The sequence below is a fragment of the Acanthochromis polyacanthus genome, chromosome 5, assembly GCF_021347895.1.
Source record: "Acanthochromis polyacanthus isolate Apoly-LR-REF ecotype Palm Island chromosome 5, KAUST_Apoly_ChrSc, whole genome shotgun sequence".
Taxonomy (NCBI): Eukaryota; Metazoa; Chordata; class Actinopteri; family Pomacentridae; genus Acanthochromis; species Acanthochromis polyacanthus.
Window position 1 is genome coordinate 546245 of NC_067117.1, and position 25183 is coordinate 571427.

Sequence of the window (25183 nt, forward strand, 5' to 3'; positions counted from 1 at the left end):
TCTTTGACCTCCCCATCATGGCGGCGGTAACCAGACACCTCGGGACAGGAAGCGGGTCAGCCGCCGCGCCTGCGCAGTGACTGAGCCCGGGTCCCTGTAAAGATGTCTGAGCAGGCGGGGAGGGAGCGGAGCGGAGGACCCGAAACAAGCGCGCAGAACCTGCAGCTGTCCGACACTTCCCCGGTCAAGGTAAGATCAGGCGGCCCCGTAGGTCCGCTCTGACTACACCGACATGCGGCGGAAGGTTCCGGGCTCCGTTTGAGCCCGGTTGGAGGCCCGCGGGGCAGCGGGGTTTGCGGAACGGACCACAAATGTTGCGGAGGGCGCGCAGCGCTGTGGCAGGGGCGTGTCCGCCATCTTGTGAGCCGAGTGGCGCCTGAACTGCAGCTGCGGCTCTGAGCGCCAGCCGAGCGGGCCGCACCAAATGGCCGCTAACGGCCGAATTAACGGCGCGCCGCCGCCACTGTGCCCGTTCTCGGCGCTCTGAGCCGGTTTGGTGCCGCCGTGGACCCGTACCGGCCGCCGCCGTGTCCGTGTGGAGAACCGGGGACCGGAGGAGCAGCCGCAGCCTTTTGTTGTCCTCTCCCTCCTCCCTCTCCTCCCCCCTCCTTGTTTGTTTGGAAAGCCTGCCAGGCGCATGCGTGTAACCATGGCGCTCGTTTCTGCGTATGAACGAAAACAGATCAAATGTATCGACAGCGCGCGGCAGTTTGTCACAACACACACACACACACCGAGCCGCTGATCGATCACTGTTATCAGATTTGTCTGTGAGGCCGCTGTTTGCCGCCAAAACCAACAGCTCAGCCCGGTGTTACCGAGCAATCCGTCACGTGTCAACCGGAGCCACCGAACGGAACAACCGAACCCGAAATCCGACCTGTCCGAGCATACAACACTCGAGTCCATCTGCAGCTGGACGGTGTTGATTTTAACACCGATTAATCTGTGATTAATCTGATCGATCAGCTCCTGATCCTGTCTGATTCATTAAAACACTATTGATGATCAAAATATTTGCTCATTGATCTTCTGTGGATCCACTAATAAATCATCAGGTCCAGATGATCAAAGTACATCCGTGTATTTATTATTGTTATTGTCTATAAATGAACATTAAGTATTAATATCAGTTGGTTCTGTTCATGTTCCACATCAGAACTGGGTTCTTCAAGTTCCTGCTTTAAACATGTTTATAAGCGTGTACAACTCTGACAGGTGATCTTCACCTGAGTGCACCTGTTTTGATGTCACGGTGATGTCACCTGTCTCTTCTGTCCAGGCAGGTCGATGTCATTCTGATGTGCAGCTGAGATGTCCAATGACAGCCAGGGATCGGTGAAGGGGGAGGCGGCCATGCTGATCTCTCCCTCAGCCTCCGCCTCCTCTCAGGGACCGCCCCTTTCTCCGTCCACCACCACCAAAACACCTGAGCTCCCTGGTAAACCCGTCTGTCCCTCACCTGTCTGTCTCTCTCTGTCTCACCTGTCTCTCTCTCTCTCTCTCTCTCTCTCCTGTCTCTCTCTCACCTGTCTCTCTCTCACTTGTCTCTCTCTCCCTCCTGTCTCTCTTTCCTGTCTCACCTGTCTCTGTCTCTCCTGTCTCTCCTGTCTCTCTGTAGATGAGCTGGTCCAGGCTGGCTGGTCTAAGTGCTGGTCCCGGAGGGAGAACCGGCCTTACTACTTCAACAGATTCACCAATCAGAGCCTGTGGGAGGTGCCAGTGCTGGGTCAGCATGATGTCATCGTGAGTCCCTCCCCCAACAAACAATAAAGAAACAAATAACTATGTAGTCTACAGTTATTGATCTGTCTGTAGCTATTGATCTGTGTGTAGTTATTGATCAGTGTGTAGTTATTGATCAGTGTGTAGTTATTGATCAGTGTGTAGTTGTTGATCAGTGTGTAGTTGTTGATCTGTGTGTAGTTGTTGATCTGTCTGTAGCTATTGATCTGTGTGTAGTTATTGATCTGTGTGTAGTTATTGATCAGTGTGTAGTTGTTGATCTGTCTGTAGTTATTGATCAGTGTGTAGTTATTGATCAGTGTGTAGTTATTGATCAGTGTGTAGTTATTGATCTGTCTGTAGTTATTGATCAGTGTGTAGTTATTGATCAGTGTGTAGTTATTGATCAGTGTGTAGTTGTTGATCTGTCTGTAGTTATTGATCAGTGTGTAGTTATTGATCAGTGTGTAGTTATTGATCTGTCTGTAGTTATTGATCTGTGTGTAGTTATTGATCAGTGTGTAGTTGTTGATCTGTCTGTAGTTATTGATCAGTGTGTAGTTATTGATCAGTGTGTAGTTGTTGATCAGTGTGTAGTTGTTGATCAGTGTGTAGTTATTGATCTGTCTGTAGTTATTGATCTGTGTGTAGTTATTGATCAGTGTGTAGTTGTTGATCTGTCTGTAGTTATTGATCAGTGTGTAGTTATTGATCAGTGTGTAGTTGTTGATCAGTGTGTAGTTGTTGATCAGTGTGTAGTTATTGATCTGTCTGTAGTTATTGATCAGTGTGTAGTTATTGATCAGTGTGTAGTTATTGATCTGTCTGTAGTTATTGATCTGTCTGTAGTTATTGATCAGTCTGTAGTTATTGATCTGTCTGTAGTTATTGATCTGTCTGTAGCTATTGATCAGTGTGTAGTTATTGATCAGTGTGTAGTTGTTGATCTGTCTGTAGTTGTTGATCTGTGTGTAGTTGTTGATCAGTGTGTAGTTGTTGATCAGTGTGTAGTTGTTGATCTGTCTGTAGTTGTTGATCTGTCTGTAGTTGTTGATCTGTCTGTAGTTGTTGATCTGTGTGTAGTTGTTGATCTGTGTGTAGTTGTTGATCAGTGTGTAGTTGTTGATCTGTGTGTAGTTGTTGATCTGTCTGTAGTTGTTGATCTGTCTGTAGTTGTTGATCAGTGTGTAGTTGTTGATCAGTGTGTAGTTGTTGATCAGTGTGTAGTTGTTGATCTGTCTGTAGTTGTTGATCTGTCTGTAGTTGTTGATCTGTCTGTAGTTGTTGATCTGTGTGTAGTTGTTGATCAGTGTGTAGTTGTTGATCTGTCTGTAGTTGTTGATCTGTCTGTAGTTGTTGATCTGTCTGTAGTTGTTGATCAGTGTGTAGTTGTTGATCTGTCTGTAGTTGTTGATCTGTCTGTAGTTGTTGATCTGTGTGTAGTTGTTGATCTGTGTGTAGTTGTTGATCTGTCTGTAGTTGTTGATCTGTCTGTAGTTATTGATCTCTCATTGTGATTGTTTCCAGTCTGATCCGTTGGGTCTGAATGCAGCTCCTGCAGAGGGCGGAGACGGTAACCTTGGTAACGGTCAGAGGAAGAGGAGGAGCTCTGAGGAACAGGGGGCGGGGCCTAACAGCTTCAAACGTACGAAGGTAAACGTTAAAGCTGCAGCTGCACAGGTGTAATGGCTGAACAAGCAGGTGCCAGGTGTTTCTCAGGTGTGTGCCGGCTGATGGACACACCCACTGACTGACCTGCTGCACCTGATGATGCTTCCTGACCTCTGGAGGATTTAGACCCGTTCTGCTTTCAGTTCCGTTTGTTAGCCTCGTGTTCTATTTCATGTGATGTCGACTCACCTGGTGGATTTGATTGGATGATGAAGTTTATGACTCATCCTGAAGGTGTGTTGCTGTTTCAGGTGGAGCCCACCACGCCCATCTCTCCCAGCACCCCCGGGGTCAAACCCTGGAGCTCCGCCCCTGATGACAAACAGGCCCAGTCGGCCACACCCACGACTCCAAGCCCCGCCCCTGCGCCGTACAGACCAGCAGTGTGAGTGCTGAGGCCACGCCCCCTCCTGTTCCCTACTGGGGGCCCTCCAGGAGGTTTAATCAGATGTTTGTGGTCGTTTTCAGGATCTACTGGGACCTGGACATCCAGACCAACGCCGTGATCAGAGAACACGCCCCCGCAGCACACCTGCCTCCCCACCCAGAGATCGAGCTGCAGAGAGCTCAGTTGGTCACCAAGCTGAGGCAACACTACCACGAGCTGTGCCACCAGAGAGAAGGTAGCCGACAGCACCTGTAGCCGTCGGGGTCCCCTGTAGCCGTCGGGGTCCCCTGTAGCCGTCGGGGTCACCTGTAGCCGTCGGGGTCACCTGTAGCCGTCGGGGTCCCCTGTAGCCGTCGGGGTCCCCTGTAGCCGTCGGGGTCCCCTGTAGCCGTCGGGGTCCCCTGTAGCCGTCGGGGTCCCCTGTAGCCGTCGGGGTCCCCTGTAGCCGTCGGGGTCCCCTGTAGCCGTCGGGGTCCCCTGTAGCCGTCGGGGTCCCCTGTAGCCGTCGGGGTCACCTGTAGCCGTCGGGGTCACCTGTAGCCGTCGGGGTCCCCTGTAGCCGTCGGGTCACCTGTAGCCTTCAGAGTCACTGGTAGTCGTCGGGGTCACCTGTAGCTGTCACTTGTAGCCTTCAGGGCCACCTGTAGCTAGGTGTGGACAGTGACACGTGGACAGTCTCTGTAGCACTTTGCTCCTCTAATGACTCGCTGCTGAAGGTAGAAAACCAGTCCTTCACCTGAGTTTCAACCTGGAACTCACCTGGGTACCTGAACCATACTGACAGCCAGCAAACTGTATGTTAACGAGTTCTCTGTCTGTACACTTGTCTCACTGTTTGTCCACCTATGCAGGTATTGATCCGCCTCGGGAGTCCTTCAACCGCTGGCTGCTGGAGAGGAAAGTGATCGATAAAGGTCAGGACCCGTTACTGCCCAGCGACTGTGAGCCGGTCATCTCCCCGTCCATGTTCAGAGAGGTGATGAACGACATCCCCATCAGGTACCTACCTGTCTGTCTGTCTGTCTGTCTGTCTGTCTGTCTGTCTGTCTGTCTGTCTGTCAGAATGGGACTTCAAACTGATCAGTTGTTAGAAATTAAATATTTTAGTAATTATATTTCATTATTTGATGACTTGTTGATTTTTAATTGATGACATGTTGATGATTATATATCGGTTATATATCAATTATATATTGATTTGTCCCAGGTTGTCTCGCATTAAGTACAAAGAGGAGGCCCGGAAGCTTCTGTTTAAATACGCTGAAGCTGCCAAAAAGATGATTGACTCCAGGTAGGTGGCAGCTGATCAATCACAGAGCTTCATTCTGCTGAGGTCAGCAGCCAGCGGTTCGGCTGACCTCTGTCATGTGACCTGCAGGAACGCCAGTCCGGAGAGTAGGAAGGTGGTGAAGTGGAACGCTGAGGACACCATGAGCTGGCTGCGCAGAGATCACTCCGCCAGCAAGGAGGACTACATGGTAACCCTGAGATCAGCTGTTAGACATGTGTTTAGAGACAGGTGTAGGACGTGCAGCAGCTCAGGTGTGACTGCTGTGTGTCTACAGGATCGTCTGGAGCACCTGAGGCAGCAGTGTGGACCTCATGTCGCCGCCGTCGCCAAAGACTCTGTGGAGGGAATCTGCTCCAAGATCTACCAGCTGTCTGCAGAGTACAGCCGCCGCCTGAGACAGACGCACCTGAGCCTGCTGCAGGATCCACCCACAGGTAAAACCACACACACCTACCACCTACAGTGTAAACACACACCTACCACCCACAGGTAAACACACAACCTTACCACCCACAGGTAAAACACCACACACCTACCACCTACAGGTTAAACCACCACACAGCCTACCACCTACAGGTAACACACAACCTACCCACTACAGTAAACACACACCTACCACCTTTACAGGTAAAACCACAACACCTTACCACCTTTACAGGTAAACACACACCTACCAACCTAAGGTAAACACACACCTACCACCTACACACCTACCACCTAACATGTTAAACACACACCTTACCAACCTACACACTACCACCTACAGGTACCCTTACCCCTCCAGGTAAACACACACCTCACCCACCTACAGGTAAACACACCACCTTACCACCCACAGGTAAACTACACAACCTACCACCACGGGTAAAACACACACACCTACCACCCAACAGGTTAACAGGACACACCTACCACCGGCACAGGTAAAACACACACACCTTACCACCCCACAGGTAACACACACACCTACCACCCACAGGTAAACACCACACACCTACCACCTACAGGTAAACACACACACCTACCACCCACAGGTAAAACACCACACCTACCACCCACAGGTAAACACACACACCTACCACCCACAGGTAAACACACACACCTACCACCCACATGTAAACACACACACCTACCACCTACAGGTAAACACACACACCTACCCACCTACAGGTAAACACACACACCTACCACCTACAGGTAAACACACACACCTACCACCCACAGGTAAACACAACACACCTACCACCTATAGGTAAACACACACACCTACCACCCACAGGTAAACACACACACCTACCACCTACAGGTAAACACACACACCTACCACCCACAGGTAAACACACACCTACCACCTACAGGTAAACACACACCTACCACCCACAGGTAAACACACACCTACCACCCACAGGTAAACACACACCTACCACCCACAGGTAAACACACACCTACCACCCACAGGTAAACACACACACCTACCACCCACAGGTAACACAACACACCTACCACCTACAGGTAAACACACACCTACACCCACAGGTAAACACACCACACCTACCACCTACAGGTAAACACACACACCTACCACCTACAGGTAAACACACACCTACCACCCACAGGTAAACACACACCTACACCCACTAGTACAACACACACACCTACACCTACAGGTAAACACACCACACTACCCACCCCACAGGTAAACACGGCACACCTACCACCACAGGTAAACACACACCTGATACACCTACCACCCACAGGTAAACACACACACCTACCACCCACAGGTAAACACACACACCTACCACCCACAGGTAAACACACACACCTACCACCCACAGGTAAACACACACACCTACCACCCACAGGTAAACACACACACCTACCACCCACAGGTAAACACACACACCTACCACCCACAGGTAAAACACACACACCTACACCCACAGGTAAACACACACACCTACCACCTACAGGTAAACACACACCTACCACCCACAGGTAAAACACAACACACCTACCACCTACAGGTAAACACACACCTACCACCTACAGGTAAACACACACCTACACCTACAGGTAAACACCCACCTACCACCTACAGGTAAACACACACATCTACCACCTACAGGTAAACACACACACCTACCACCTACAGGTGAAACACACACCTACCACCTACAGGTAAACACACACCTACCACCTACAGGTAAACACACACACCTACCACCCACAGGTAAACACACACACCTACCACCTACAGGTAAACACACACCTACCACCCACAGGTAAACCACACCTTACCACCTACAGGTAAACACACACCTACCACCTACAGGTAAACACACACACCTACCACCCACAGGTAAACACACACACCTACCACCCACAGGTAAACACACACACCTACCACCCACAGGTAAACACACACACCTACCACCCACAGGTAAACACACACCTACCACCTACAGGTAAACCACACACACCTACCACCCACAGGTAAACACACACACCTACCACCCACAGGTAAACCACACACACCTACCACCCACAGGTAAAACACACACACCTACCACCCACAGGTAAACACACACACCTACCACCTACAGGTAAACACACACCTACCACCTACAGGTAAACACACACCTACCACCTACAGGTAAACACACACCTAACCACCTACAGGTAAACACACACCTACCACCTACAGGTAACACACACATCTACCACCTACAGGTAAACACACACACCCTTACCTACCCTACAGGTAAACACACACCTACCACCTACAGGTAACACACACCTACCACCTACAGGTAAACGACACACATCTACCACCCTACAGGTAACACACACACCTACCACCTACAGGTAAACAACACACACTACCACCCACAGGTAAACACACACACCTACCACCCACAGGTAAACACACACACTACCACCCACAGGTAACACACACACCTACCACCTACAGGTAAACACACACACCTACCACCTACAGGTAAACACACACACCTTACCACCTACAGGTAAACACACACACTACCACCCACAGGGTAACACACACCTACCCACCCACAGGTAAACACCACACACCTACCACCCACAGGTAAACACACACACCTACCACCCACAGGTTAAACACACACACCTACCACTACAGGTAAACACACACACCTACCACCCACAGGTAAAACCACACACCTACCACCCACAGGTAAACACACACACCTACCACCCACAGGTAAACACACACACCTACCACCTACAGGTAAACACACACCCTACCACCCCAGGTAAACACACACACCTACCACCCACAGGTAAACACACACACCTACCACCCACAGGTAAACACACACACCTACCACCTACAGGTAAACACACACACCTACCACCTACAGGTAAACACACACACCTACCACCCACAGGTAAACACACACACCTACCACCCACAGGTAAACACACACACCTACCACCCACAGGTAAACACACACACCTACCACCCACAGGTAAACACACACCTACCACCCACAGGTAAACACACACACCTACCACCCACAGGTAAACACACACACCTACCACCTACAGGTAAACACACACCTACCACCTACAGGTAAACACACACCTACCACCTACAGGTAAACACACACCTACCACCTACAGGTAAACACACACATCTACCACCTACAGGTAAACACACACACCTACCACCTACAGGTAAACACACACCTACACCTACAGGTAAACACACACCTACCACTACAGGTAACACCACACATCTACACCTACATGGTAACACACCCACCTACCACCTACAGGTAAACACACACACCTACCACCTACAGGTAAACAACAACCTACCACCACAGGTAAACACACACTACCACCCACAGGTAAAACACACACACCTACCACCCCACAGGTAAACACACACCCCACCTACAGGTAAACACACACACCTACCCACTACAGGTAAACACACACACCTACCACTACAGGTAAAACAACACACTACCCCCACAGGTAAACCACACACCTACCACCCACAGGTAACACACACACCTACCCCCACAGGTAACAACACACACCTACACCTAAGGTAACCACACACCTACCACCTACAGGTAACACTTGAGTCCTGTTTGTCTGATGTCACTCCTCTGTGTGTTTGGCGTGTTAGAGGCGTGTGCGTCGCCGCCCAGTCCCGTCTGGTGTACTGCTACCGGTCCGTCTGTCCGTCCCGTCTCCACCGCTGCCCCGAGTGGAGCTGCACTTTGAGAACGACGTGGCCTGTCTGCGCTTCAGAGGGGAGATGGTCAAAGTCAACAGAGGACACTTCAGCAAGCTGGTCGTACCTGGCAGTACTACTACTGCTACTAAACGCAGTACTACTGCTACTAAACGCAGTACTACTGCTACTACTTAATGCAGTACTACTGCTACCTTGATGCAGTACTACTACTACTTAATGCAGTACTACTACTACTTAATGCAGTACTACTGCTACCTTGATGCAGTACTACTGCTACCTTGATGCAGTACTACTACTACTTAATGCAGTACTACTGCTACCTTGATGCAGTACTACTGCTACCTTGATGCAGTACTACTACCTTAATGCAGTACTACTGCTACCTTGATGCAGTACTACTACTACTTAATGCAGTACTACTACTACTTAATGCAGTACTACTGCTACCTTGATGCAGTACTACTACCTTAATGCAGTACTACTACTACTTAATGCAGTACTACTGCTACCTTGATGCAGTACTACTGCTACCTTGATGCAGTACTACGGCTACTGTATTAACACAGTACTACCAGTCAGGTACAACAACCTGACTGCAGTACTGACATGTCCACCTGTCTCACCTGTCCTACTTGTCTCACCTGTCCTACTTGTCTCACCTGTCCTACTTGTCTCACCTGTCCTACCTGTCCAGGAGCTGCTGTACAGGTACAGCTGTATAGACGACCCTCGCTTTGAGAAGTTCCTGTCCAGAGTTTGGTGCCTCCTGAAGAGATACCAGGTCAGCTGACTGTGTTAGCTAATTATCTTCCAGCTGCTGTCACCATGGCAACCACTCAGCATTAACCAGGTGTGTCTGTGTCCAGGTGATGTTTGGCAGCGGTGCCAATGAGGGGACGGGCCTGCAGGGGGCGCTGCCGGTGTCCGTGTTCGAGGCGCTGAACCGACAGTTTGGTGTTTCCTTCGAGTGTTTCGCCTCGCCGCTCAACTGCTACTACAAACAGTTCTGCTCCGCCTTCCCCGACATCGACGGCTTCTTCGGATCCAGAGGGTGAGGCTGCTGCTCCTGTGTACTGCTGTGTAGTACTGCAGTGTCCTAGTATAACCAGTACAACTGTGTTTCCAGGCCCTTCCTGTCTTTCTGTCCTGTCAGCGGCTCCTTTGAAGCCAATCCTCCGTTCTGTGAGGAGCTGATGGACGCCATGGTGACGCACTTCGAGGTCAGTACTCTGTGGTGGTTCTATACTGGTTCTATACTGGTTCTGTGGTGGTTCTATACTGGTTCTGTGGTTCTGTAGGGTCCTACTTCCTTACTCTGTCTCCTCTCTGTCAGGACCTCTTGGACCAGTCCTCGGAGCCTCTGTCCTTCATCGTCTTCGTCCCAGAGTGGCGTGACCCGGTGACGCCGGCTCTGACCCGGATGGAGGGCAGCCGGTTCCTGCGCCACCAGCTGAGCGTTCCGGCCTACGAACACGAGTACCGCTCAGGCAGCCAGCACATCTGCAAGAGGTACCGCAGCACTGCTGGATGTCTGACTGTACTTTTACTGTCATACTGTAGTCCTCTGCTGTCTGCTGATACTCCTCTGTGTACTTCCAGGGATGAGATGTACTACCGGGCGGTACACGGTACTGCAGTACTCTTCCTCCAAACGACGCCGGTTTTTCAAAGTGGGCTCCGACTCCGGAGCGTCTGGCCGAGCTGACGGCGGCGTACCGCCCCTCCCTGCCCCGCACCTCCTCTCTGTCCTCACCTGGCCCAGCCCACATTGTACCTGGAGACAGAGACTCCGCCCCCAAGGCCTCTGATAGGACGCAGAGCGCTGTGGCGTCACCTGGTGGCCATGACAACAACAACAATAACAGCAGCAGCGGTGGCAGCAGCAGCAGTAGCAGTCCTCGAGACAAGATGGCTGCTGTGTAGAGGGGGTGGGGTTTGTGGTGGCCACGCCCCCTTTGTCCCCTGGCTGTCGTTTTGTCCCTTCAGATTGTCCCTCACCAGCACCTGTAGCACCCTCAGCTCATACCCACAATGCCCTTCTGCCACTGCCAGCAGGGGTGGGGCCTGATTGATCCTGTTGTCTGATTGGCTCACGCTGTGTCCCCCAGTCTGGTTCGTCCCCGCTTACTACACACGATCTGATTGGTTGAAACTCTGCAGCTGATTCAGGTGTGGTTGAAGCCAATCGGAGGGCGTTAGTCAGCGACACATCGGAGCTCCTCCAATAAAAACCTTTTCACTCACCTGTGATGTCATGTGTGACGGGGCCACTGGATGTCCTCTGATTGGTCCCCACATCGACAGGGCTCGGTGATTGGTTGACAAGGCAGCTATCGTTTCTATTGGACTTGAGCGGCGTCCCGTTTTTGGCCCCGCCTCCTCTGACGGCCCTGCCCTGGTGGATTGTGGGAAAGAGATCATTCAGCATCTTCTCTGGGGACGAGGCAGATGAACTGGGAGTCTGGTTGAGATTGGTGAGGAGGATGGACTCCTCAGAGGGGCGGAGTCACCGCCGCAGGGGGGGCGGAGCCACAGGTGTTCGAGTTCTTTAATCAGCAGTTTGTGTTTCATTTAAAGTTCACTTGTTTACAACATTTAGTCATTTTTTTCTTAGTTCGTCTCACATTTTCCGTCTTTATTTTCAGGTTTTCGGATTCTTTTGTAAACAGATTCTGGGTTTTTGGGCAGATACTGAATCTTAGGGAGTAAAATATTCAGATCTGTTATTTTATCTGTTCACCCAGATAGAATATGTTGTTCTCCTTTCTAACCATGGACTCCACACCGCTGTCTGCTCTGCTACATGTGCTGCACAGTGCTGTAAACAGTGGAGCCGCCCTGCTGGACAAACGTGTGACGACATGTTTCTAAATTATCTTCTGTCCTCATACGATGTGTTGGTCGGTTTGTAAACTAATATTTCAACCTCCTCTTGAAGTATTCAGTTTTTCAATCATCGTCTGTTTTCATTAAATGTTACACATGATAGCTTCTCTAAATTTCACTAAAACTCATTTGACTCTTTTCTTTTTTCTTTAAGGACTTTATTATTTTGTGTTTCTCATTTTTTCTCGTGTGTTTTTATGGAATTAGTGAACTGTTGTATGTTCATGTTTCTCGTGTAAATATTCAGATTTCTTCAGATAAAACTGGTTTTATTGTGTTTTTCATCGGAACATAAATGGAGGCTATGGCTCCTCCTCCTTTGTAACCCAGCATTGTGATTGGCTGTGGGCCCTCTGTGTAGATAGTGTACAGTGGATCTGATCTGGAGTCTGTTCATATTATTTTGTTGTTATACTGATTGAAAACAGTTTTTTATTTGATTAATTTAACGTTTTTAAAGAGACGTCTGTGTATTTACAGCCTTCTAGTTTGTTTCCAACTAAACCAAAGTGTTATTCAGAAGATCTTTATCTGTGTGTAGAACTCAGCTGGATTCTCCTCCGCTAGTCCTCACTTCGTCCTTGGCTCTGCTTTTGTCTTTTATTTTCCTGGTGCATGAACTGTTTGGACTCTAAGCGATGTTCTCCTGATCAATCACCCACATGTTCCCTCATGGTTCCCTCATGTTCTTCCACTGGTTCCCTTCACCTGGTTCAGTGTTTAAAGGAGCAGTCACACATTTTGGATTTCTGGAGCAGCGCTAGTAGTTTCCCCCTGCTCCCAGTGTTTGTGCTAAGCTAAGCTAATGTAGGACTGTTCCTCTGTTTAGTACCGAGCCACAGGAAGAAGACAAACTGGAGAAGTTCCGTTGTTTTTATCGGGTCTGTGTAGTCTCTGTTGTGGAACTGTTCTAACACCTGATCTGCCATCGTTTTGTTAGTTTTCTGTCATAAAGCCAACAACACAAAGTTTCCTGCTCATAAAATTCAGACTGATTTCACCTCAGAGCTGCTCCTGAAGTCCTGGAACATCTGAGATCTTCCACTGAACTGATCCAAACAGAAGAGCTTCAACTGGACTTTGATGAAGAGAAACGTTTCAGTAGAACTCAGAGGAACCGACTCTGAACTTTCTGTTCCACCTTGTATCCACAGAACGTTCTGGGTTTGATTCAGATGAAGTGTTTCTTAAAGATCTCCAGGTTTATCTCCCTTTTTTGTCTTCTTGATGTTTGCTCGCTGAGCTTCAGAGCTGAAACAGGGAGTGGGGTCCTCTGAGCTGCAGAATGTAAATAGTCTGTCCTTCGTCCTGCCTGCGGACAAAATGCAGCTTCTCTCCCAGTAAAAGTATATCCAGCCCAGTCAAACCAGTTCCTGTCGTCCTTCTGCTTCACTCACATGGAGCTGAACCGGAAATGAAGCGCTTCACCAAACACATGAGTTCCATCACCTCTACTGGAGGTAAAAACATCCTGGTTAGATGGAAGAGAACCAGAAACACTGAGAACAGTAAGTTTAACCCTCCTGCTGTCTTCATTTATGGCAACTAAAAAATAGTGTTTCATTATCTGAGAAAAAAAATCAAAAATTCAACAAATGAATTCCCCAGATTTCTGAAAATTTGCAAAATGTTCAGGAAGAAAACTCCAATAATTCCTTAAAAGTTTTCCTAAAAGTTTTATTTTTAAAAAATCCCCCAAATTTGGCAAGAAAATTCTTGTAAATATTTAAGAAAAATGTGCAAAAATCTTCCAAAAAATCCTACAAATATCTAAAGTGATTCCATGTATATCAGTAAATCTATTTTCTTTAAGAACATTCACATCAAAATCATCCAAAATCCAGTGAAATTCGCTGGATTTTGGTTGATTTTGATGTGAATGTTCCTAAACATTTTCAGCGTTTCTTTTTTCCCACCAAAAATTTTTAAAAAATTTCCCATAAATGTTGAAAACGTGACATCAGAAGTTCCACTGTGAATCTGTGTTTATATATGTAAGTGTTCTCAGCTGGTTAACAGAACCGTGGTTCTCTGAGTCAGTCTGATGGTTTACAGAAAGACTAAGCCTCAGAACTGATTTCTATAAGTTTAATAGTGTTTTTATACGTTTATCTGACCTTTATTTTAGCAGGTAAAATGTCTGAGAACCAGTTTTCATGTGCAGTAGTAATAATAGTATCTGGATATGAATAAATCAGTTATTTTTAATTATTCAGGTTGAACTACACATTCAAAATAATTACAACCAAATAATAAACACTAGATTTCACTCTCCACATTAATAATACGGAATATTTATCTTCCAGACTGAAAGAAATGACAGTAACACATTCATCAGGACAGAATAATTGATCTAAAGGACTTCAGTCAGACACAGATTAAACCTGAGAAGTCAGACTTTCTTCAGGTTAAAGGCAGACTTGCTGACGGGTTGGGTTTGGTGCTCCTACATGGTGTGATTGATGCTAGAACCTCCTCTGGTCCCAGATCAGCAGGATGGTTAAATATCTGACACCCAAAACAACAAGAACCTTCCAGGTAGAACCTGCTCTGACTGGGTCACTGTGTTCTGGAGCTGCTGCAGATGATGGAAAATACCAAAAGTGTGAATCCGCTTTGATAGAAACGGTCTGAATCGTTCCGCAGCAGATCTTCACCGTCACAAACCGTTACAATCAATGAGTTGGTGCAGTTCCTCCGGAGGCCTGAGGGGGCAGCAGCGCGGCGCGGCGCGGCGCTCTGTCTGAACAGCAGCAGGAGAAGAAGAGCAGCTGCTTTTGTTGCTGTTAGCTGTATCCGCCTGTAGACTAGTTAGCTTCGTCGCACCGGACCGGACCTGATCAGAACCGTTTGGACCGGATCAGACTGTTTCACTATGGGAGCCCACCGCAGTGAGGGAGGACGGGACTGGCTGGAGCAGGACGGACCAGAACCACCGGAGCACAGCCCGGTGAGGAGCTAACGGCGGCTAACGAGTTAGCTTCCCCTATATTATATTATATTATATTATATTATATTATATTATATTATATTATATTATATTATATTATATTATATTAATCTGAGCTACAGGATTCCAAAACAAACGCCGTGAAACAGAATTAGAGCAGTGATGAAGCTGCTTTTATGGAATCGATCATCAGGAAATGATCATTTTCAGTTATCAATTAAACCGTCCAGGTGTTCTCACCTGTTCAACACCTTTAAATGACCAGTTTGAATCTAGAACGCAGTTTTTCTCCTGCTCAAGACACCATAAAACCATCAGTATAATATAATTTATAGAAGGATAATTATTATTTATTAATAAATATGACATTACAGACTCTGAGCACAGACGTAAAGTTCTGTGTGACGGATCTCAGAAGAACCATCTGAAACCAAACCTGGAGATCCTGGAAGTTCAGACCTCAGATCAGTTTAACTGCTGTTAAATGCTGATCGATAATAAGTCCGGTAAAAGATCAGTAAGTCCAGTAACGGACCAGTTGGTTCAATAACGGATCAATAATGCTGATCGATACCTCTGTCTGTCTGTAGAAGCCGTGGAACCTGATGATCAAACACCGACAGATTCACAGACGGGGACGACGTTCACACATGACAGTCAGGTCAGTATTGGGTTCTATTGGGTTCTATCAGGTTCTGTTGGGTTCTACCGGGTTTTATCGGGCTCTATCAGGTTCTGTCGGGTTCGATCAGGTTTGATCAGGTTCTTCTGGGTTCTGTCAGGTTCTACCGGGTTCAATCAGGTTCTTCCGGGTTCTATCGGGCTCTATCAGGTTCTGTCGGGTTCTGTCAGGTTCTACTGGGTTCCACTAGATTCCACAGGGTTCTATCAGGTTCTCAGAGTTCTGATTAGTACTACTGGAGTCCAGCCTGGTTTATCCTGAAGCTGATGATAATGCAGGAAGAGCCAATCAGAGCAGGACTTGTTGATGATGTAATTGATTTTTATTCAGTAGGAATTTTATTAACATGAAATTTCAATACAACAGAAACGCAGCTCAGTGCTGAGAACATTATCACACCTGTACCTGTTCATCATGTCACACCTGTACCTGTTCATCATGTCACACCTGTACCTGTTCATCATGTCACACCTGTACCTGTTCATCATGTCACACCTGTACCTGTTCATCATGTCACACCTGTACCTGTTCATCATGTCACACCTGTACCTGTTTATCATGTCACACCTGTACCTGTTCATCATGTCACACCTGTACCTGTTCATCATGTCATACCTGTACCTGTTCATCATGTCACACCTGTACCTGTTCATCATGTCACACCTGTACCTGTTCATCATGTCACACCTGTACCTGTTTGTCATGTCACACCTGTACCTGTTTATCATGTCATACCTGTACCTGTTTATCATGTCATACCTGTACCTGTGAAGGTGAACAGACTCTCTTAATATCTTTATTTTTAGCTCTGTTGTTCAGTATATCCTGTATTGCCTCACCTGTACCTGTAAATCCCCCAGTGAGGATCAAAAACGTTTCTTTAACCTGTTATGAGGCCCTCAGGTGCTGGTCTCAGGTGAATGATGGTGTTCTTACTTGTGTGCAGCTACACGGATCCTCAGGTGTCCATGGACCTGCTGAGGGCGGTGCTTCAGCCGAACTTCAACAACGACATCATGGCCGTGTTCAGGAAGTACCACAAGGTCAGACAGCACACTGGACAGGTGTGGACAGGTGTGGACAGGTGTGATCAGCTTGTGTGTTTGTGTTGCAGTTCTTTGAGAAAGCGGCTGAGAACGTGAAGGAGAACGTTGGAGAGGACATTCAGACCGATCAGCTGATCAGAGAGGCCTGCAGGAACGTTCTGGAACATGTGAGATCTCTTCCTGTTGTTAGACCACTGCTCATGTGACCGTCTGTACTCACCTATGTGGTAACCATGGTATCCTGTGATGTCATCACCAGGCCAAGCAGCTTTTTCCAGAAGGGGAGGCGAAGAGGGCTGGGCCAGAGGTCACCATCAAGGTAGGAGCTCTCACACTGACCAATCAGAACAGAGGAGACACCTGGATCTCACCTGGTTCTGTGTTCTGTCAGAGGCCCAGAGTTGCTGATGAAGACTGCGGTCATAGAGGATCTCCCCTCCCAAAGAAGGTACTGAGACATCTGAGCTGACAGGTGGTGGTGACAGGTGGAGGTAACGATTGAAGATGATGGTATTGATCCAGTGATTCTGATCATTTTCTCTCAGCAGAGGAAAAGTCGTCCAGGTGCCGTCGTCTCTTCTGATAGGACGCTGAGCTTCTCCTCTCAGTGAGTACCTGACAGGTGATGACATCATCAGTGTCCAGGTCGAACATCACACCTCATGACTGTGTTTCTGTCCTCAGAGTGAAGCCCAAGTCTGATCCAATCAAGAAGGAGGGGCCAAAGGTGAGTCTGTTATAGGAGGACTTTACACTGACAGGTGTTACCTACCTGAAACTGCTGATGGGGGCGCTGTTGTAGTTCACACTGTGACCTGATGGGGGCGCTGTGTTTGTGTTTCAGTGGGATCCGTCCAGATTGAGTGACAGCAGCACGTTTGTTCTGGGCTCCAGAGCCAACAAGTAAGTCAGCAACATATGAACAACACGTAAATATCATGTAAACAACATGTAAGCAACACGTAAACAGCATTTAAACAACATGTAAAAATGTAAACTCGTAAACAACACATAAACAACATATAAACAACACAAACATGTACACAACATGTAAACAACATAAAAATGTAAACAACACGTAAGCACCATGTGAACAACACAAAAATGTAAACAACATAAAAATGTAAACATCTAAACACAAAAATGTAAACATGTACACAACACGTAAACAACACAAAAAATGTAAACAATGTAAATATGTAAACAACACGTAAACAACATGTAAATGACACAAAATGTAAACAAGTAAAAAACATGTAAACAACACAAATACATAAACAACATGTAAACAACATAAACATGTAAACAGCATTTAAACAACATGAAAACAACATGTAAACAACACATAAGCAACATATAAACAACATGTAAACAACACTTAAAAAGCATGTAAACAACAAAAATACATAAACATGTAAACAACATATAAACATGTAAACAGCATTTAAACAACATAAAAACATGTAGACAAGATGTAAAAATGTAAACAACACACAAACATTATATACACTCTGTGAACAACAACAAAACATGTGAACATGCTAAAGTGTCTATAAGGTGTAATTATGTTATAAACTTGGACATAATACAAATAGTGTGTAAACAAAATGGAAATATGGTGTAAACAGCATGACCAGTGATCATATGATGCTGTGATGTCACTGCAGGGCGCTGGGGATGGGCGGGACCAGAGGACGGATCTACATCAAACACGCTGACTTGTTTAAGGTAAACCTCCTCCTTAACCCCTCCCACTGACAGGTAACAAGAAACAGACCGATGCACCTGAATGTCTGCTGCACTAAACAACTTCCTCTGTGTGTGTGTGTCAGTATGCAGCAGATGCGAAGGACAAGCAGTGGTTGGCTGAGAGACACCACATGCGGGCGACAGGAGGGAAGATGGTGAGTTTAACACCCATCCGCTGTTTCCATAGTAACACTGCAGGTCAGACATGTGACCAGGAAGTCCCATAGAAATGGGAAGTCCTGCTGTACTGGTCCTTCTGACCCACAATCCTTTGCAGCAGAGATTTAGATGTAACGTTCTGATCAAGTGTTCTGTTTGGAACAGTTCAGATGAAAGGAAAAGAAAAATGCTGCGATCTAGAACAGAGAGCTTCAGTTAGAAATCTGCATGGTAGAACCAATGTGGTAGAACCGTCGTGTAACACTTTAGAACCAACGTGGTAGAACCGTCATGTTACACTTTAGAACCAACATGGTAGAACTGTTGTGTAACACTTTAGAACCAACGTGGTAGAACCGTCATGTTACACTTTAGAACCAACGTGGTAGAACCGTCATGTTACACTTTAGAACCAACGTGGTAGAACCGTCATGTTACACTTTAGAACCAACATGGTAGAACCGTCGTGTAAGACTTTAGAACCAACGTGGTAGAACCGTCATGTAACACTTTAGAACCAACGTGGTAGAACCGTCGTGTAACACTTTAGAACCAACGTGGTAGAACCGTCATGTAACACTTTAGAACCAACGTGGTAGGACCGTCATGTTACATTTTAGAACCAACGTGGTAGAACCGTCGTGCTACACTTTAGAACCAACATGGTAGAACCGTCATGTAACACTTTAGAACCAACGTGGTAGAACCGTCATGTTACACTTTAGAACCAACGTGGTAGAACCGTCGTGCTACACTTTAGAACCAACATGGTAGAACCGTCATGCTACACTTTAGAACCAACGTGGTAGAACCGTCATGTTACACTTTAGAACCAACGTGGTAGAACCGTCGTGTAACACTTTAGAACCAACGTGGTAGAACCGTCGTGCTACACTTTAGAACCAACGTGGTAGAACCGTCGTGTAACACTTTAGAACCAACGTGGTAGAACCGTCGTGTTACTTTAGAACCAACGTGGTAGAACCGTCGTGCTACACTTTAGAACCAACGTGGTAGAACCGTCGTGTTACACTTTAGAACCAACGTGGTAGAACCGTCGTGCTACACTTTAGAACCAACGTGGTAGAACCGTCGTGTTACTTTAGAACCAACGTGGTAGAACCGTCGTGCTACACTTTAGAACCAACGTGGTAGAACCGTCGTGTTACACTTTAGAACCAACGTGGTAGAACCGTCGTGATACACTTTAGAACCAACGTGGTAGAACCGTCGTGTTACACTTTAGAACCAACGTGGTAGAACCGTCGTGCTACACTTTAGAACCAACGTGGTAGAACCGTCGTGCTACACTTTAGAACCAACGTGGTAGAACCGTCGTGTAACACTTTAGAACCAACGTGGTAGAACCGTCGTGCTACACTTTAGAACCAACGTGGTAGAACCGTCGTGATACACTTTAGAACCAACGTGGTAGAACCGTCGTGCTACACTTTAGAACCAACGTGGTAGAACCGTCGTGCTACACTTTAGAACCAACGTGGTAGAACCGTCGTGTTACACTTTAGAACCAACGTGGTAGAACCGTCATGTAACACTTTAGAACCATCGTGGTAGAACCGTCGTGCTACACTTTAGAACCATCGTGGTAGAACCGTCGTGCTACACTTTAGAACCAACGTGGTAGAACCGTCGAGCTACACTTTAGAACCAACGTGGTAGAACCGTCGCGGTACACTTTAGAACCAACGTGGTAGAACCGTCGTGGTACACTTTAGAACCAACATGGTAGAACCGTCGTGTAACACTTTAGAACCAACGTGGTAGAACCGTCATGTTACACTTTAGAACCAACATGGTAGAACCGTCGTGTAACACTTTAGAACCAACGTGGTAGAACCGTCATGTTACACTTTAGAACCAACATGGTAGAACCGGCGTGTAACACTTTAGAACCAACGTGGTAGAACCGTCATGTTACACTTTAGAACTAACATGGTAGAACCGTCATGTTACACTTTAGAACCAACATGATAGAACCGTCGTGTAAGACTTTAGAACCAACGTGGTAGAACCGTCGTGTAACACTTTAGAACCAACGTGGTAGAACCGTCATGTTACACTTTAGAACCAACATGGTAGAACTGTTGTGTAACACTTTAGAACCAACGTGGTAGAACCGTCATGTTACACTTTAGAACCAACGTGGTAGAACCGTCCTGTTACACTTTAGAACCAACATGGTAGAACCGTCGTGTAAGACTTTAGAACCAACGTGGTAGAACCGTCGTGTAACACTTTAGAACCAACGTGGTAGAACCGTCGTGTAACACTTTAGAACCAACGTGGTAGAACCGTCATGTAACACTTTAGAACCAACGTGGTAGGACCGTCATGTTACACTTTAGAACCAACGTGGTAGAACCGTCGTGCTACACTTTAGAACCAACATGGTAGAACCGTCATGTAACACTTTAGAACCAACGTGGTAGAACCGTCATGTTACACTTTAGAACCAACGTGGTAGAACCGTCGTGCTACACTTTAGAACCAACGTGGTAGAACCGTCGTGTTACTTTAGAACCAACGTGGTAGAACCGTCGTGCTACACTTTAGAACCAACGTGGTAGAACCGTCGTGTTACACTTTAGAACCAACATGGTAGAACCGTCGTGATACACTTTAGAACCAACGTGGTAGAACCGTCGTGTTACACTTTAGAACCAACGTGGTAGAACCGTCGTGCTACACTTTAGAACCAACGTGGTAGAACCGTCGTGTAACACTTTAGAACCAACGTGGTAGAACCGTCGTGATGCACTTTAGAACCAACGTGGTAGAACCGTCGTGTTACACTTTAGAACCAACGTGGTAGAACCGTCGTGTAACACTTTAGAACCAACGTGGTAGAACCGTCGTGCTACACTTTAGAACCAACGTGGTAGAACCGTCGTGTAACACTTTAGAACCAACGTGGTAGAACCGTCGTGTTACTTTAGAACCAACGTGGTAGAACCGTCGTGCTACACTTTAGAACCAACGTGGTAGAACCGTCGTGTTACACTTTAGAACCAACGTGGTAGAACCGTCGTGCTACACTTTAGAACCAACGTGGTAGAACCGTCGTGTTACTTTAGAACCAACGTGGTAGAACCGTCGTGCTACACTTTAGAACCAACGTGGTAGAACCGTCGTGTTACACTTTAGAACCAACGTGGTAGAACCGTCGTGATACACTTTAGAACCAACGTGGTAGAACCGTCGTGTTACACTTTAGAACCAACGTGGTAGAACCGTCGTGCTACACTTTAGAACCAACGTGGTAGAACCGTCGTGTAACACTTTAGAACCAACGTGGTAGAACCGTCGTGCTACACTTTAGAACCAACGTGGTAGAACCGTCGTGTTACTTTAGAACCAACGTGGTAGAACCGTCGTGCTACACTTTAGAACCAACGTGGTAGAACCGTCGTGTTACACTTTAGAACCAACGTGGTAGAACCGTCGTGTTACACTTTAGAACCAACGTGGTAGAACCGTCGTGTAACACTTTAGAACCAACGTGGTAGAACAGTCGTGTTACTTTAGAACCAACGTGGTAGAACCGTCGTGTAACACTTTAGAACCAACGTGGTAGAACCGTCGTGTTACACTTTAGAACCAACGTGGTAGAACCGTCGTGTAACACTTTAGAACCAACGTGGTAGAACCGTCGTGCTACACTTTAGAACCAACATGGTAGAACCGTCGTGTTACACTTTAGAACCAACGTGGTAGAACCGTCGTGTTACACTTTAGAACCAACGTGGTAGAACCGTCGTGTAACACTTTAGAACCAACGTGGTAGAACCGTCGTGCTACACTTTAGAACCAACGTGGTAGAACCGTCGTGCTACACTTTAGAACCAACGTGGTAGAACCGTCGTGTAACACTTTAGAACCAACGTGGTAGAACCGTTGTGTTACTTTAGAACCAACGTGGTAGAACCGTCGTGCTACACTTTAGAACCAACGTGGTAGAACCGTCGTGTTACACTTTAGAACCAACGTGGTAGAACCGTCGTGTTACACTTTAGAACCAACGTGGTAGAACCGTCGTGTAACACTTTAGAACCAACGTGGTAGAACAGTCGTGTTACTTTAGAACCAACGTGGTAGAACCGTCGTGTAACACTTTAGAACCAACGTGGTAGAACCGTCGTGTTACACTTTAGAACCAACGTGGTAGAACCGTCGTGTAACACTTTAGAACCAACGTGGTAGAACCGTCATGTTACACTTTAGAACCAACATGGTAGAACCGTCGTGTTACACTTTAGAACCAACGTGGTAGAACCGTCGTGTTACACTTTAGAACCAACGTGGTAGAACCGTCGTGATACACTTTAGAACCAACGTGGTAGAACCGTCGTGTAACACTTTAGAACCAACGTGGTAGAACGTCATGTTTTGTGAAGCGGCCAGCTGTTCTGAGGAACTGACCGGTGGTTCTGGGGTTCTGTCTTCAGGCCTACCTGCTGATAGAGGAGGACATCCAGGATCTGTCCCGCAGCGACGAGTACAGGTAAGTCTGACATCATTGGAGAATACCTGTACAGGTCACAAGCCCCGCCCATTTCTGGTTTGTTGACATGTTATCGATCAGTTATTGGCTGCTGTAACCCTTTGATTATCTGTGTTGTACAGTTAGCAGGCTGACCCTGACGTGGCTGGAATGGTGGTTGCCATGGTAACGTGTGTGTGTGTGTGTGCAGGGACTGTCCAGATGTCAGGATGGACGAGCTGAAGCCGTTCTCTGTTCCTCTGTGGATGGTGGAGAAGATGCAGCGAGCCATGGAGGCCCAGAGAGACTCGGAGCCCTGAGACGGTCACCAGCCAATCACAGAGCACACATTGATCTGATTGGCTCATATCAGTTTTTATTTTCATGCTGTTTTTTTTAATAAAACCTGTGAATCAAAGATGTTTCAGCTTCTGTTCATCAGCCGGTTAACATGTAAATATGAACATGTATGTAGATTCAGATCTATGACAGTTCATTGATCAGCTCTGTGATTGGTTTAACCTCAAACTGTGACATCACTCTTTATTTAGAAAATTAAAAAATAAACAAACAGCGACATCACAGACTATTTTTAGAAAAGTAAACAATCAACAGTAACATCGTGAGGGGGCGTGGTCACTCGATGCCTTCCTGCTTGTCTTTGATGGCGACTCGGAAACGTTCCTCCAGCAGCGACAGCTCGCTGATCAGGTCAGTGATGGCATTGGTGAACGCTTCCTGTCAGAGAAACGCATCACAGCCTGTCAATTATTTTACTAATCAATGCAGCTGATTATTGACATCAGCTGGAGATCAGTTACCATGGAAACCCAGTAGGTTAAAAGACAGACCTTCATGACTCTGAATAGTCTGTAAGCTTAACAGACCTGCTCACAATAAACTGTGTGTGTTACCTGTGGGCTGTAGTCAGGTGTTGTCTGCACTCTGATGACGATCTTGTGCTCCAGAGGATGAGGGACTTTATAACCAGCGAACAGAACCTGAGGATCCTTCAGCAGCTGACTGACACACAAACAGAACCAGGATCAGTTGTCTCAATGTAAACACAGGAACGAAGCAGGATGGCGTCAGTCTACACACAACCTGTCTGACGTTATATTTTCATAATAGCCTTAGTAGTGTTAGCATGACTGTAGCTTGTTAGCACTGTATTTTTAGCCTTATAGTAGCTTGTTAGCAACGTGTTTCTAGCCTGATTTTAGCTTGTTAGATCCGTGGCTGTAGCCCGGTGTTAGCCTGTCAGCTCCGTGGCCGTAGCCCGGTGTTAGCCCGTCAGCTCCGTGGCCGTAGCCCGGTGTTAGCCCGTTAGCACCGTGGCTGTAGCCCGGTGTTAGCCTGTTAGCACCGTGGCCGTAGCTCGGTGTTAGCCCGTCAGCTCCGTGGCCGTAGCCCGGTGTTAGCCCGTCAGCTCCGTGGCCGTAGCCCGGTGTTAGCCCGTTAGCACCGTGGCTGTAGCCCGGTGTTAGCCTGTTAGCTCCGTGGCTGGAATCCAGTGTGAGCCGGGGCTGTGTCCGTGTGTGTGGCCTCACGCTCGGATGATGTTGCCCAGCGTGTGGTCCTCCTTGTTCAGGGTGAACAGACAGGCGTTCGGGACTTTGGTGTCCTTGCTGATGCTGATCTTTTTCTCTCCTTCGAACAACAGGAACGACTCAAAAGCGGGAGGCGCGTTCATCTTCCCGGACTGAGACCAGCGGAGCCGCCGCTGCTTCTGCGGTCATTAGCGGTTCTTTAAGCGGCCTGAAGGAGCAGCGGCGCCACCTGCCGGACTGAGCGGAAACGGGAGAGGAATCAGCAGAGAACCGACAATTCTACAATTCTACAATTCTACAGTTTCATTTAGCAGACGCTTTTGTCCAAAG

General features: G+C 47.3%; 3 protein-coding genes and 5 long non-coding RNA genes across 17 annotated transcripts in view; 3 read left to right on the forward strand and 5 right to left on the reverse strand.

Moving 5' to 3' along the window:
- Positions 1–4845, reverse strand: part of LOC127534007 (uncharacterized) — a 15286-nt gene extending 10441 nt beyond the window's left edge. Inside the window, exon 1 of the long non-coding RNA XR_007941921.1 lies at positions 4792–4845. This is a non-coding gene — a long non-coding RNA (uncharacterized LOC127534007). The remainder of the gene's footprint in view (positions 1–4791) is intronic.
- On the forward strand, positions 54–13582 carry pcif1 (phosphorylated CTD interacting factor 1). The gene is given in 19 exon segments (XM_051948166.1): positions 54–189; positions 1283–1441; positions 1622–1746; positions 3253–3378; positions 3648–3781; positions 3865–4019; positions 4636–4783; positions 4992–5075; positions 5163–5262; positions 5350–5509; positions 9259–9276; positions 9279–9296; positions 9299–9426; positions 10025–10111; positions 10197–10381; positions 10457–10550; positions 10664–10839; positions 10930–10976; positions 10979–13582. Coding segments are annotated over 18 exon segments (2187 nt in total). The 5' UTR covers positions 54–189; positions 1283–1314; the 3' UTR covers positions 11254–13582.
- On the reverse strand, positions 3970–4480 carry LOC127534004 (uncharacterized). 2 transcript variants are annotated; one of them, XR_007941912.1, is made up of 3 exons: positions 4356–4480; positions 4110–4299; positions 3970–4052 (listed from the first exon to the last, which is right to left on the reverse strand). It is a non-coding gene; the product is annotated as an uncharacterized LOC127534004 (long non-coding RNA). The 2 variants fall into 2 exon arrangements; XR_007941911.1 differs by having other exon boundaries at positions 3973–4071.
- Positions 6138–8467, reverse strand: LOC127534005 (uncharacterized). Its single transcript, XR_007941913.1, has 4 exons — positions 8386–8467; positions 6627–6678; positions 6315–6547; positions 6138–6177 (listed from the first exon to the last, which is right to left on the reverse strand). It is a non-coding gene; the product is annotated as an uncharacterized LOC127534005 (long non-coding RNA).
- LOC127534006 (uncharacterized) lies at positions 6381–8468 on the forward strand. Of its 7 annotated transcripts, XR_007941917.1 has the most exons (4): positions 6381–6458; positions 7257–7308; positions 7411–7518; positions 8372–8468. It is a non-coding gene; the product is annotated as an uncharacterized LOC127534006 (long non-coding RNA). The 7 variants fall into 7 exon arrangements; XR_007941914.1 differs by lacking the exon at positions 7257–7308 and having other exon boundaries at positions 7386–7518; XR_007941918.1 differs by lacking the exons at positions 6381–6458; positions 7257–7308 and adding an exon at positions 6665–6691 and having other exon boundaries at positions 7386–7518.
- On the reverse strand, positions 9434–10018 carry LOC127534008 (uncharacterized). The gene is made up of 3 exons (XR_007941922.1): positions 9862–10018; positions 9692–9777; positions 9434–9563 (listed from the first exon to the last, which is right to left on the reverse strand). It is a non-coding gene; the product is annotated as an uncharacterized LOC127534008 (long non-coding RNA).
- A 1359-nt stretch (positions 13583–14941) lies between the features above and the next one.
- Positions 14942–23721, forward strand: LOC110966105 (deoxynucleotidyltransferase terminal-interacting protein 1). Of its 3 annotated transcripts, none has more exons than XM_022215353.2 (13): positions 14942–15166; positions 15757–15827; positions 16795–16891; positions 16963–17061; positions 17154–17213; positions 17286–17342; positions 17440–17501; positions 17579–17621; positions 17739–17797; positions 18562–18622; positions 18727–18798; positions 23269–23324; positions 23515–23721. In XM_022215353.2, exons 1-13 carry the CDS (start codon positions 15092–15094, stop codon positions 23621–23623), a joined length of 921 nt encoding a protein of 306 aa, XP_022071045.2. In that variant the 5' UTR covers positions 14942–15091; the 3' UTR covers positions 23624–23721. The 3 variants fall into 3 exon arrangements, with proteins under 3 accessions (XP_022071045.2, XP_022071046.2, XP_051804509.1); XM_022215354.2 differs by having other exon boundaries at positions 17443–17501; XM_051948549.1 differs by having other exon boundaries at positions 14943–15191.
- Positions 23658–25053, reverse strand: polr2j (RNA polymerase II subunit J). Its single transcript, XM_022215355.2, has 3 exons — positions 24854–25053; positions 24218–24326; positions 23658–24041 (listed from the first exon to the last, which is right to left on the reverse strand). Exons 1-3 carry the CDS (start codon positions 24994–24996, stop codon positions 23940–23942), a joined length of 354 nt encoding a protein of 117 aa, XP_022071047.1. The 5' UTR covers positions 24997–25053; the 3' UTR covers positions 23658–23939.
- Between the last annotated feature and the right edge of the window lie 130 nt (positions 25054–25183).